A 13,911-nucleotide genomic window follows, 5' to 3' on the forward strand; every position below is an offset into this window, starting at 1 on the left:
CACCTGGATTTAACTAAACAAATAGATACGAGCCTATAGGTACGAGTCAGGTCTAGGTTCAGCAACAGTCTGTGCTCAAAGAATGAGGTCAGCTGACTACCTGAATATACTGAATGATCAGGTTATTCCGTCAATGGATTTTTTTCTTCCCTGATGGCACGGGCATATTCCAAGATGACAATGCCAGGTTTCATCGAGCTCAAATTGTGAAAGAGTGGTTCAGGGAGCATGAGACATCATTTTCACACATGGATTGGCAACCATAGAGTCCAGACCTTAACCCTAACCTTTGGGATGTGCTGGAGAAGGCTTTGTGCAGCAGTCAGACTCTGCCATCATCAATGCAAGATCTTGGTGAAAAATTTATGTAACATTGGATGGAAATAAATCGTGTGACACTGCAGAAGCTTATTGAAACAATGCCACAGTGAATGCGTGCCAGAATCAAAGCTAAAGGAGATCCAACAAAATATTAGAGTGTGTGAACTTTCTTTCTTTGGTGGTTTATGTGTCATATGTATATTATTGGCGCTAGCCTTCTATGCTTGAATTTAATGTGAGTTTATATTTGAGCTCATATACTGTTAGATTCACTGATAAAATAGCTTTTTTATGCCAATAATACAATACTTTGTATACGGTGAATTTAATACAATCTACAAATCCTGCTTTTATTAAAATGACTTTAGCAGCCATGGCACTTGTTTGCAGTATGATTTAAAACAATGACAGGCAATAAGTTATGCTCACGGCTTTCTATGCGGGACTCTGCGGGTGTGACTGTGCGTACCTGTGCCGTACAGCATGGCCAGCAGGATGGAGGAGATCCAGGCTGTGTCGCTGTAGCCCACACCAAACTCACGGATCAGCTCCTTGAAGAATACACTGACGGCTTTGGGGAAGGCGTATGAGAAGCCCGTGATGACGAAGCACCCCAGCAACACGGCCCAGCCCCAGCCTCCATCAGGGGCCTTCACAGCTGGGCCCCCCACATCCAGTGCCACTCCTCCCATGTTGCTCTGCTCTAGGCTCCGGAGCTACACGGGACAGGCCACACAGACAAGCTGCAGGGGAATAGGGTTTCAGACGGTCGTTAGCCAAAGGTTGTTAGCTTCATGTCTACTTCCTCAATTAAGATAACATGCGATTATGTTTGGTTGTGTAAGAGTGACTAATATAGAGCATATAGCGTAGTATTGTTAATCTTGAGAGGATGTGTATATGACTCACTCAGACAGGGTAGATGTTTCTTCAGTATGGTCAGAGCATGGTGAGATCAGTGCAGAGGAAAGCAAATCTTCTGTAGACAAGAAACAAAGAGATAGCTTTCGGATTATTTTTTGTATAAATACATATATATTTTTAATTGTTAACTTAAAGATACACCAAGAAACCTTTCTGCTCTTGCTTGTTACTATGGAGATGTTATTGCTGAATATAAGCTGCACCAGCTAAATTTGAAAAGAAAATACATTTTGTACATATTTAAGCCACAATTGAATATAAGCCGTATGTTACAAATATGTTGCAACATAAGATATTTACACAGAAAGATGGTAAACAGTTTTTTTATTTTTATTTAAGACACACTTTTTACAATGACTAAGTTTTCCCCTCTGCTGTCTCCAACGTCGCACCTTCGATTAATTGATGCCAAGCTTACGTGCAGTGGCTCTATTTCCTTCTTTGATGGCCAGATTAATTGCCTTTAACTTAAAAGCTGCATCATATGCATTTCTTTGTGTGTTTTCCATGGTGAGGGTGTGTGCATGATGTGCAACATGACAATTCAAAATTAAAACTAGTGTATTCTTCAGCACATAATCTTTCCCCATGTCTGTCACTTTTGCATTTACTGCTAGAGAGTGGCTGTTAGCCACAAAAAATCTATAAATTAGCCACACCATTGTATAAGTCGCAGGGTTGAAAGCATGGAGAAAAAGTAGCAGCTTACAGTATAGAAATTTACAGTGTGTATGTTGCTGTTTATATTATGCAAAAATACATAGCAAAACATTTCTACTGTTAGTGGGGTCACCTCTCAAGATCTGACCTGTAACCAGTTGGCATCATCTTCTTGTCTCCATAAAGATAGACTTAATACCATACTGTGGAATATTCCAGGCAAAACACTAACATCTCCCTGGATACAAGCAGGTGGCTGACACACTATGTGAAAAGTAACACGCGGCTTTAAATTGCAGTTACTCTACATGTGTTTTTATCTCTAAAATATACCTTAAAAACATGCATTGTCACTGTGAATAGGATTGCCTCTCTACACATCTGACCAGTAACTTGGCCTGGGGGAATCACCTGCTTGTCTCCAAAGGTGGGTGGGTTGTTAAATTTACGTAAGTAACTTTTTAAATAAATTGTACTTTCCTAGCAGCATATGTTTATTCCTACTTGATTAAAATTTTATTTAAGTAACAGTACTCTTACTTGAGTAAAAGTTCTGGTTACTTTTCCCACTGTAAGTCTACAAGTGACAAAGGCTTTATGTTGATAATATGAAATGATTTGAACATTGTAAGATAAGATAAGATTTTGTTTTTCAAATGTTTGTGTCTTTTGAAAACCCACCTGTTTATAAGTGCAGGATGAAACCTTGAACAAGGGTTAGGTGGACATATTAATTACAGTAACAAAGTGATCTGTATCCTGGCCCATTAGTAAACAAAGACATAACTGCAGCAAGATGCACAGTGAGGACTGGGCTTGTGCTGAATCATGGTGACAGTTCTGTGGGCTACTCGGGATGACTGCATACAATCTATACTTTCATCTTTAGCTCATATTTTAGACTGACTGGAGTTGGTTTTATGGAAACTAATGTAATAAACAATCACAATTCATGTAAAATTATATATTCATGTAGAATTATATATTGTCCCAGCCCACTGTCCACTGCCCCCGTCCCCATACCAGGGACAGAGTGAATGAAATGGGGCAGCTGAACTCTATTGGAAATCAAAGACCACAGGCTCTACATGTGGCCATTTATGAAACAATATGTCATCATGTCTTTAGTACTACACTGTGCATCAGATTTCAAACTTAAAAGTGCTACATGTAACTTTTCTGGTTACTCCACCAGTAACCAGTAGTTTTGCCTGGAATACCTGAAAACCTATTTATTTAATTACACATGCTTTAATGCTCAAATTGCTTGTCTCCATGGTGACAGATAAGTTTAATGTATCAAATACTAACTGACACTATAACTAGTACCAAAATAAGATACTCATTTGAGCAGGTACCGATACTAAAAAAATCACATTCACAGGACAGAAACCTTTTCTGAATATCTTTAGAATGATCTCCAGCTGTATCAGAACCAGTATCAGACCCATAGACTAGTATACCCCATGGACCACTACGGAACCTACCTGGACCACTGCAGGATTACACAGATATAAGGCCACATGGGAATATTAAAGGAAGTACTATCACATTCTATTATCTAAAGAGTGTTTTTAATTATCATTGTGGTAATTCAGACCCTGTATTGAATATTAAGCCTATTCCTTAGTATTGAAATCGAGTTTGAAATTTTTGTTTAACACCGTACTGTGAAACATTGCAGGCAAAGCCACTATATGGAGCTGACTATATGTAGACAATCATTCTAGTCCACTCTTGACCCTTCGACCCTACAGAGTGAATAAGATGCTTGGCTGCCTCTGTTCCTCCATGATTCTTGTCTGGTGTTCAGACATAAATAAGCTCCTTGGGCAGAAGCCAAACTATGTGCCACAATCACACTTGGCTAAAAGAAGATCTAGCCCAGAAAACCAGACTGTCTATCCCTCTGTTAGCATGCAGTGCTTAATAGAATGGACAAAGCAGCCAGTGTTTAGGTACAGTGTGAATAGGCTAACCTTTGCCAGTGGAGCTAGAGAGAGTTGTTATGGCACCCCATTAACACCTATTAGCACCGTGAGCCGGACTACCGCTTGCCCAAATCTAATCTCAAATCTGGCTGACCACAATGTTCCAGATAATGTAGTAATAACAAAGTCTAATGAATTTGGTTTAGGAGTTACGGTGAATGTGGTTAGATGTTTGCCTGGAATGTTCCATGGCATGGCATTAAATTGATCTACTATATTTAGCATGAGGCATGTAATTCAGTAATGGTGCTTTTCTTGTTCAAAATATTTTGATAACATGCATTCCAATTCTAAACTGTAAGCGTGGTCACCTCTCCACGAATCTGACCTGTCACTTAGCCTTGTGGCATCAACTTGGATAAAGACTGGAATATGCTCAACAAGTAATAGCATTTCAGAACTTGTTTGTAGAGTGATGGTGGGTGGTATTTGCCTGAGATCCAGAATACACACTTCTCCAGTACTTCACAAAGATGTGAGTCTGGTCACTGGTAATCTCCCTGAGTTCAGATGGGTGTGATTGACAGGTGGATTAGCCAATGAGAAACATGCATGGCCTGTTCATATGAAAACATATGGTGGAAAAAAATATTAGAGTGGACTGAAAAACATCATTCTGGACATATCAGATAAAGATGGTATCACAGATGGTATCTGCTTCTTTTGAAAGTTCAGACTTTATTGTGCTTGGTTGAATGCACCTGTCAATCAAAGCATAACAGTGGCTGACCAACAGGAGGAGTAGGTGTCTCCTTATTGCAGCAGGGTTAGCAGTTTTAATTTGTATATAATTCAGTCCCATATGACATTATATAATCTCCTAAACAACTGTAGCCAAATTGCAATTTCAATTTTTATACATTGAATAAGGAGATGTAATGTCAAATTTTAAAATTATAATTAGGTTATTGTGATTTTTATGATTTTCAGTATTATTCAAACTTTTCATTTACAATCAGCTTGTCAAATAAATAAACTTAAGTATAGAAACCAACTCCAGACATCCCTATTAGCTCTCCATCCCATTCCCGTTGGTCAGTCAGTGTTTGGGGAAATGCTCCATTAGGTAGGCTAATTTACAACATGGTAGTTATTGCTGGAGTTCAGAGTGGATTTAGGATGGTGCATTGCTCTGTCTCCAGGTTACATGGACATCTGCGAAGCTTGTACTGGGAATGTGACGCCAAAAGACACCAAAACAGCCCAGGACCACAACCTCAGCTACTGTACTGCAAAACATCTACTCTTTTTCATTCAAGCATTTTATTTATACATCTAATGTTAAAATGATGTGTGTCATGATTTTAATCTTGATTTAAAGGTGCACTGTGTAACTTTTCTGGTGAAGAGTCTCTGCACCTGCTTGTCTCCATAGAGATGTCATTGTTCTGCCTAAATGTTCCACAGCATGGTATTAAACTTATCTATAGCCATGAAGGCAAGTTATTTTTTGAATAATACACACACCTGTAAATATCCAATTGCTATGACAAGTTTAATGCCATACTGCGGAACATTCCAGGCAAAGCAATGATGTCCATAGAGACAAGCAGGTGGTGAACCCTCCATTTAAAGGTTACATTTAAAGCTGGGGTACATGATTTTCAAACCATGAAAAAATTAGCATGTATTTAAATCTAACAAGTCCTCAGCTCTCACAAACCTCTTGGCACATCACTAGTATTCACAAGCAAGAATTATATGTCCGCTAGTACAACATTAGTACAACTTTTTCAAACTGAAAAGTGCAGCAGAGTAGACCACCCTTAAACAGCCGGTCAGCTCTCATCCCAAAGCGTCTTATAGTGACTCGCATGGCTCATGGATCATTAAATAAATAAAAATAATTGCTATAAATAAAATCTTTCCAATTAGACGAAGCCAGTGTCCACCTGTGTGATTTTGGTTTTGATTTTACAATACACTTTATGAGAAAACAGGTATTTCAGCTTTAAATAATAACAAAGACTGAAGACATGAAATATGAAGTGACAAACTAATCCAAGAATCACATTCCAGACATGTGCAGATCTAAACTACAGGGTTAGCAGTTTTTAAGCACAATTTTGTATTTTGTAGGGGAAATTATGGTACTTCAAAAACTACAACCTTTGCGATTTGCTAATTGTGTCCATTCAAATTTGATTAATCTTGCAGCCCTATATCGGAATAACCCTTCCCTATGTAGCTGCCATTTCAAATACATTTCTATTGTGCTGAAACACTGTATAACTCCCAGATAAGCAGTACACTTCTCTGCAGCTCTATTCATCACCTGTGCCTGCACCTACATACTGAGATTTGGAACACTGCTTTTACTGACTCACCACTCCAGAATTATGAAATAGGGTTGGGTGATAGGGCTCAACCATTTGGGAAGATATCGAATTGCGATTAAAATTAGATTTGGAACTTTTGTTTTAATAACTGGATTCTGTTCAAAGTTCACGTTTTAAATGTGTCCGGGAGCATTCACATTTGAGATATTTGAGATTGACTGGCAAACTAATACAAGAATCCCATATATTTCAGAAAATGCTTGTTGTGATTATCCGTTTTTTTTAGATAACAAACATGATATTTTGTTGTTTACAATGAACTTAAAGAGAGGGTATTACACTTCTATGGGGTATTAATTGCTAACACATTACATTTTTTTTTACCTTTTATTGTTTTGAAAATGCTATCTTCACTGAAAATAACGTATTAACATGTTTTCTAAGTTTCACTTTAGTTTTTGGCAATCTGAGCATCCCCAATTTTTCCTCCTTGCAATAAGTCACTTGTTCATCAGAACATATAGATAGGTTAGATAGATATAGATAGATAGAGAAATAGATATAGATAGATAGAGAAATTGTGTATCACAATAAGACGATATGACCAAAGAGGCATATTGTCTCAGGAATGAAATGTTTCTGAACACCATACTGGAGTCATCTTATCGCTACATCTTTGTTTGAGAAGTGTGGAGTTGTTAACCTTGAGGTACCACTCCCCTCCTCCTGCATCTTCATCACTTGAGGAAGACATCAGCTTAAAAAGATTTTTGAAATCTTGCCAGGGCCTCTTAAAGTACACAAGCAGCAGTGGTTTGTACTTTCACTCAGTCTATTTTAAAAAATGTGCCTAGTCAGTCTTCTTTTTTTTAATGACATTATCGTAGAATCGAAATCATTTTAATCAACATCAAATAATTAAAGCAACACTGTGTAACTTTATGGAAGTGGCAAATCAACTGTACGATTCCACAGAAATAGAAAGTTAATCTGGGAATAAACACTAAATCTACTTTTTTGCTACTGTAGTGTGTATTGATAATAAACTTTATTTTTATAAATCACTTTTTACAAATAAAAATCACAAAGTGCTTTACAGAGAGCAGGTACACTATATAAACAACAATAAGTCAACCAAAAGCTTTTCTAAACGGGAGTGTCTTCAGCTGCTTTTTGAAAGAATCCACATGGAGAAAAAGGGGCAGGGCATTCCATAATTATGGGGCCACACCCTGAACGGACAGGTCCATGAGTTTTGGAGACCATAAGTAGGTTCTGACTGGAGGAGCCGAGGGTGCGTCCAGAGGAGTAATGAGTTTTAAAAATCCAGGATATACTGGGGGCCTGCCCTTGGAGTAAGTAACAACAAAAATATTCAAATCTATCCTGAACTTATTCCCCTGATGATAAAAGCCATTTTTGACCAGCATTTTTTTTTTGCTGGTTTTGGCCATGGAGGCTAGAGAACCAAGGTGTTGTTTGAGTTGAGGAATTTTGTTTTTAGGAGAAATGATCAGCGCTTCAGTCTTGTTTGTATTTAACTGAAGGTAGTTTGCAGTTAGCCACATTTTGATGGAAGTCAGGCAATCTAAAAACATACAAAAAATGTAAAACTCTGAATGATTGAACGAGCACCTCTGAAGTGCCGAATAATCTGGCCCAGAGGTAGCAAGTACAGCAAAAATATGGTAACTTTAGTGCAAACTAGGTAAATTTGCACTTTTCTGGTAAAAAACAGCAAACTCTGAATCTGGGCTGCCTTCAGTGGCCTTGGCACTGAAGGCAGTTGTTGGTGACATCACACAGGACTGCCCTGATTACAACTCGGCTGCAGGGGCGGGGTTTGAAGTGTGGATACCTGTTAGACCAATCACACTGTTCCCCATATGTCCAGAACCTGCCACTCCTTCTCTCTCACTCGCGTCTTTAGTTCTCCAGGTACTGCCCAGTTACGTAGCTAAATTTGAAATGTGGTTGTGGTTGGAGTTTATATGTTTAGTCCCACTTTAAAACCATGCTTTGGAATGTTTTCCATGGGGATAGATGAGCTTTATATTAGTATTACAACCAGAGGAACAACACTTCCCTGGAAACAAGGACCTCCTCTAAGTCAAATAAGATTATAGGTTTGTGGAGATGCAAGCCCACTCACTGTAAGGACATGTTTTTCAGATTAATAACTCTAATCATTCAGAGATAAGATCAATATGTGGAATATTCCAACCAATGGCACATTTCCCTGGAAACAAGCAACACGAGACCCTCCTCCAAGTCAAATAAGATTATAGATTTGTGGAGACTCAAGGACACTCACAGTAAGGACATGTTTTTCAGATCAATAACTCTAATCAATAATTAATCATTCAGACATAAGATCAATATGTGGATTACAACCAAAGGACCAACATGCCCCTGGAAACAAGCAGAATGAGGCCCTCCTCCAAGTCAAATAAGATGATAGGTTTGTGGAGATGCAAGCCCACTCACAGTAAGGACATATGTTTTTCAGATCAATAAAAACATCCAAAATGAAAAAAAAATCCCCTTTTGTTTTGGTCTAAAATGTTACATAGAGGGGCTTTAAATGGAAAAAGGTGGCATAATATGTTTAAAATAAGAATAGGTGTCGCTCCCATTGTGGAGAGATTGCACTCAGTAAGAATGCATGTTTTTTCTAAATTATTTTCACTAATAAAACATCTGCATTTGAATAAATGCAATATAGATAAGTTCAGTTCCATACTGGGGAACATTACTGGTAAAGCAATAACATCTCCATGGAGACAAGCAAGTGCCAAACGTACACATTGTAGTAACAAAACATGAAAACTCCAACTAATGCTAAGGTAGCCAAAATAGTGCATATAGATAATAGTAAACCTTTAAACCTACACATCATCTGCATTTACATTACAAATAAATAAATATGGCTATGAAATCCTCAAGGAACCAAACCAGAGAAGATAGCTCCATTCCACACCTTCACTTTAGTATACTTTCAGTTACACAAGTTACATACTGTGGCTTTAATGCTGTAAATAATTGATAAATTGATAAATTATTATACCATAGAGTCGAATTATTATAAAACTGCTCCATTGAACACCTGTTCCAAGATCCCTGCTGCAGTCATTCTGGCGACATCTAGTGGTCACACAGTTTCCTTTGACCCTAATAACCCTGGAGATTCTAACAATAATAGATATATAACCAATTACATTTCAAATTAAAAACTCTATTTCATTTTAATTTGGACAAAAATGCTAAAGCTAGTTGTTTCAATGGCTATGTAACTTTTGAAATTAATGGGCCCAAAGCAATAAAAAGTAAAAAATAAATTATATATTATATGGAATTATATAAAGACAGACAAGGGGAGTGAAAATTGTAATCGTTAAGTTAGCAATTACAAATTAATCATTAAAGTTAAAAAAAAGCACAGAAAACACATTATACACGATCACATTGGAAGACTGACTGACCATAGATTAAAAAAGAAAATCCATGGCTAAATTATGAATATTTAGTGTTAAAATGTGTATTGTGGTATCGTGGCCTATTCATAAAAATAAACCAATAAATAAATAGTAAAATTAAAGCTTCTTAAACCAAGGCAGTTAATTGATCAGTTGGGCTGCGCAGTGTGAGCTAGTTTAGCCGTTAGCAAACACAATCAAATTTAGCCTAGCAATTTAACTGTCATGGCTGTACTAGGAAGAGGAAAAAGTGATGATGGAGCTCGTTCAGAGGTCTATTTATGTATTTATATATTTATATAAAGCTCCTGTTCCATTCCGTTAACCGCACAGGTCGGAAATACACCGGGAGCGTCCAAACTTTGCTGCTCTGGATGATATTGAATTGCAAACGGAAAACGAGCGGTCCTGATCCTGGCACTGGCCGTTGATAACCCGGACTGTGGATAACCCGGACTGTGGAGCCTATTTTAGCTCAGCACAGCACAGGTCACCACTTGTCACGACTATTCTGCGACACAGCTTCACGAACAGCCGCACACCCGCACAGGTACGAGGTACATGGTCAGCCGGGTCGGTGATAACGTGATAACGCTCCATATCTGGATGGCAGTACTTACACGAGCCTGGTGCTGGTGCCGCAGGTGAAGAGGCTGCTCCGGTGGCGGACGTGCAGACGCGGGCAGAGCGGACAAACTGTTGAGTGATGCTCGGCCCCTCCTCTGCTCTGCGCTCCTCTGCTCCTGTGGCTCTGTGCTCCAGCCTCAGCAGCAGACTCGTTCCTCGCTGCACGTCTACAGCACTTGCACCGGCTCACCGCACGCGCGCACGTACAGGACCGCAGCTGCTCCTTGGTCCTAACGCCGCCGTGTACTCGACTGACGCAAGAGCAGATAATGTCCCGAGTCCCGTGAATGACAATGGGACCATGTAGCACTGATAACCTGACGGGACAACAGCGTTTCAGTTTGGCTCTGTGCTATGCCATGGACTAAAATGCTAATAATGCTAATAATTGACCTCTGATCTTCATAATTTGTGGATTTTCTGATTCTCCTTATAATACATGTAATGAATAAGGAAACAGAAAACAGCCACTTTAATTTAGGCCTATAGTTTTAAATGACAGTTTTAAGAGACAGACACTTGGCACTATAAGTCTGTGCGTTAGCTCCACTTATAGGCCTATACTAACTGGCCTATGACATGCATCTTCAAAGGGGTGGAGCTCCCATATACTATTGGCTATTGTGTTTTTTATGATCTTACCATCCCCAGGACTGCGTTTGAATGTTCACAAAAGAAGTGTCAGGTCATGTCCAAGAACATTTTCAAAAGGAGTTATTTTTATTGGAGGCTACCCAGTGAAGGCTGTTTTCAGAGAACTGGGCCAAAAGTTGGATTAAGGCCACACAAAGAAACACACACACACACACACACACACACACACACACACACACACACACACATACATACACGCATGCACACACTAACAGACTGATTATGTCCATGTTTAACCCGCTGATCCTCATCACATCTTCAGACTGCATGGGCACAGAGGCTAATACGCTACTGCACATAATTTAAAGATAAATTCTATATCTCATGTTACTCCTCCAACTGATATAATAATTACACCTAAAAGGCAGGTTAGACTAACCATTTCACTAAAACATAGTTAACATCGTCATATTTAAGATTCAACTATAAATCTTGCCAATAGTTTCTGCAGATTTTTTATTATTTTGGTGAAGTTTATAAATGATTCTTGGTTGGATCTGGACAGTAGAGGTGCGGTAATTCCATAACTACCAGCCATAATGTAAACAGAGGCCAAAACTTGTCTAAATTATCACCACCATTATGATTAGACAAATAAAAATAAATGGCATGTTTAGTTTGTTAAATAGAAGTTTAATCTGTCAGAAAAATACCTTCCTTGTGCGTAAATTGACTCTGCATTTTGGATGAAATTTCATCCAGAGGACCCTCCCCCTCAGACCTCTACCAGGATGCACCTCCACCGACATGCTGCTGCTACTACTACTACTCCTCTACTACTATCACTATTACTATTACTATTACTGCTATACTAATATAAGAATACCAATAACATCCTACTTCTTCTACTACTAGTAGTCTACTGTTACTGCCTATTACTATTACCACTTCTAATATAGTAGTACTAATATCAACCTACTACTGCTACTCCTACTACTACCCTCCAACTATTTCTAATATAATAATACCAATACTGGCCTACTATTACTACTCCTACTACCACCACTACTACTACCACTAGCCTACTATTCCTCTTCTTCTTCCTCCTCCTCCTTCTGCTCCCCCTCCCCCTCCATCTTCTACTATTATTTCTACTATAAAAATTCCAAAACCAACCTACTCCTTAACTACTACTACTACTAGTATTCTACAAGTGCTACTGCTGCTACAAGTTTTTACTATTACTACTGCTATAATGATACTAATACCAGCCTACAACTACCGCTACTACCACTACTACTACTTCTACTACTACTACTTCTAATACTACAAGCCTATGTCTAATATTATAACACTAATACGAGCCTTGATAGTGGGTGTATTTAAATAGTCAGAGTGTAGTAACAACACATTTGCTCTGGTGACACTTCCTGTTACTAAAATGCTCCGGAAGATAAGAGTGAAGAGGCTGCTGCTGCGGCTTTGTCCATCCTTTGTCCTTCTCCTGTGTAGTGAGCCAAGCCTGATAAAAGAACACGTTTACATTATAGATCACGTAGCACAGTGACAGCTGCTTGGCCTGGTGTAATAAGGTCAGGAGGTGAGCTGGGGGGTAGGTGGGGGTGGGACTTACAGTAAACACTCCCATTGTAGGGGACATTTTGTGAGACAGGTGTTCTTTTGAGGGATGAGACAGATGCTTCTTATCTGGTCTCCTTCTGTTGTCAAGAATGTCCACTCTACTTCCGTGATTGACACTTTTACTCAAGTACATTTATTTAAAGCCACACTGTGTAACGTTTTAGCAAAAATAATTACTAAAATAAAAGCATGGATGTTTTTATTGCACTGAAAAACCTTCTCCTGCTTATTTCCATGGAAATGTTGTTTGTTTGGCTGTAATATTCTAGAGTATAGCAAAATACGTCTCCATACAGAATGTTCCGAAGTATGGTTTTAATTTTCTATATCCATGGAATCATGCAGGCCCATCAGTTCCTGAAAGTTACACAGTGTTGCTTTAAATAATATAGGAAGATTTATTTAGCCCAACTAAATGGAAAACAAGAGACATCATGCATTTAAATAGGGGCAACATTACATTTTTTGAGTGTTAATGGAGCCAGTCTCAAAATGATAAGATTCAATATTTCTAGATGATGAGTTTGGATATTTATTTTAAAAACTGTAAATCTCTCATAGAGTTATATAGACCCCGCCCTCCATCTGAAATTATGACATAAATTCTACAATGTCTTGACCATAATCTACAGGTATAAAAGCGGGTTCTGAAAAGCGATGGTAATGTTAACAACCTGTGTATAGTACATAGTAGCAGGTTAGCTGTTTCCTCCTCCACACATAATAAATAATAGTCTGACCTTTTATGTAACTGTCCCTGAGCCAACATTGAGGCTTCTTCTTTTCTGATAGCGCCATCGAGTGGACAAATCTTGTTACTGCAAGAGAAAGAGCCTCCTAAATGGATTATCGGGGATTAGTAAATAGAAAGTAGAAATGTCTCCTTTTGTATTTTATGTATCTGCATTTTACCAGTATTCAAGTGTTATTAACTTTAGCATTAGTACACTGAGATACAAGTTTAAACTAGTGCACACTGCTAAATGTAGATACTTTACAATTCCCCCTCTTCACACCATGCCACATGGTGTAAAACAACCAGTGAAAAGAAAAACAATATCAAACAACCAAAAAAAAATAATAATAAAAATAAAACAAAAAATGTAACATAAAGCCCTAAACCAAAAATAAAAATAAAATGATAAAAGCTAAAGTATACACATCCATGAGTAGATTAAGCACACCGTGTACAGATTATCTGTTGTAATCTGGAGTCTTTATAACCCTCACACCATATACTACTCACACATGACCGCGACACGCAAACACAAAAATCATAGCTCACTTAAACTGAAGCATATGGATCTATGTGGATTTATTTTATTTTATGACGTAAATGGGAAAAAACGTCTTGTGGCCCAGCTCCCAGCAAACGTCCGAAGACACCTTATAGATCCA

General features: G+C 38.3%; 1 protein-coding gene across 2 annotated transcripts in view; it reads right to left on the reverse strand.

Moving 5' to 3' along the window:
* Positions 1-10,309, reverse strand: part of LOC117375322 (tRNA-dihydrouridine(16/17) synthase [NAD(P)(+)]-like) — a 32,293-nt gene extending 21,984 nt beyond the window's left edge. For both annotated transcript variants that reach the window (XM_055223733.1, XM_033971019.2), the window contains exons 1-3: positions 10,272-10,309; positions 1,231-1,300; positions 791-1,064 (exon numbers count right to left, since the gene is read on the reverse strand). In XM_055223733.1, coding sequence (XP_055079708.1) covers positions 791-1,013 — 223 coding nt within the window. In that variant the 5' untranslated portion in view covers positions 1,014-1,064; positions 1,231-1,300; positions 10,272-10,309. The remainder of the gene's footprint in view (positions 1-790; positions 1,065-1,230; positions 1,301-10,271) is intronic.
* Positions 10,310-13,911: the final 3,602 nt, after the last annotated feature.

This window comes from Periophthalmus magnuspinnatus, chromosome 8 (assembly GCF_009829125.3).
Source record: "Periophthalmus magnuspinnatus isolate fPerMag1 chromosome 8, fPerMag1.2.pri, whole genome shotgun sequence".
Lineage (NCBI taxonomy): Eukaryota > Metazoa > Chordata > Actinopteri > Gobiiformes > Gobiidae > Periophthalmus > Periophthalmus magnuspinnatus.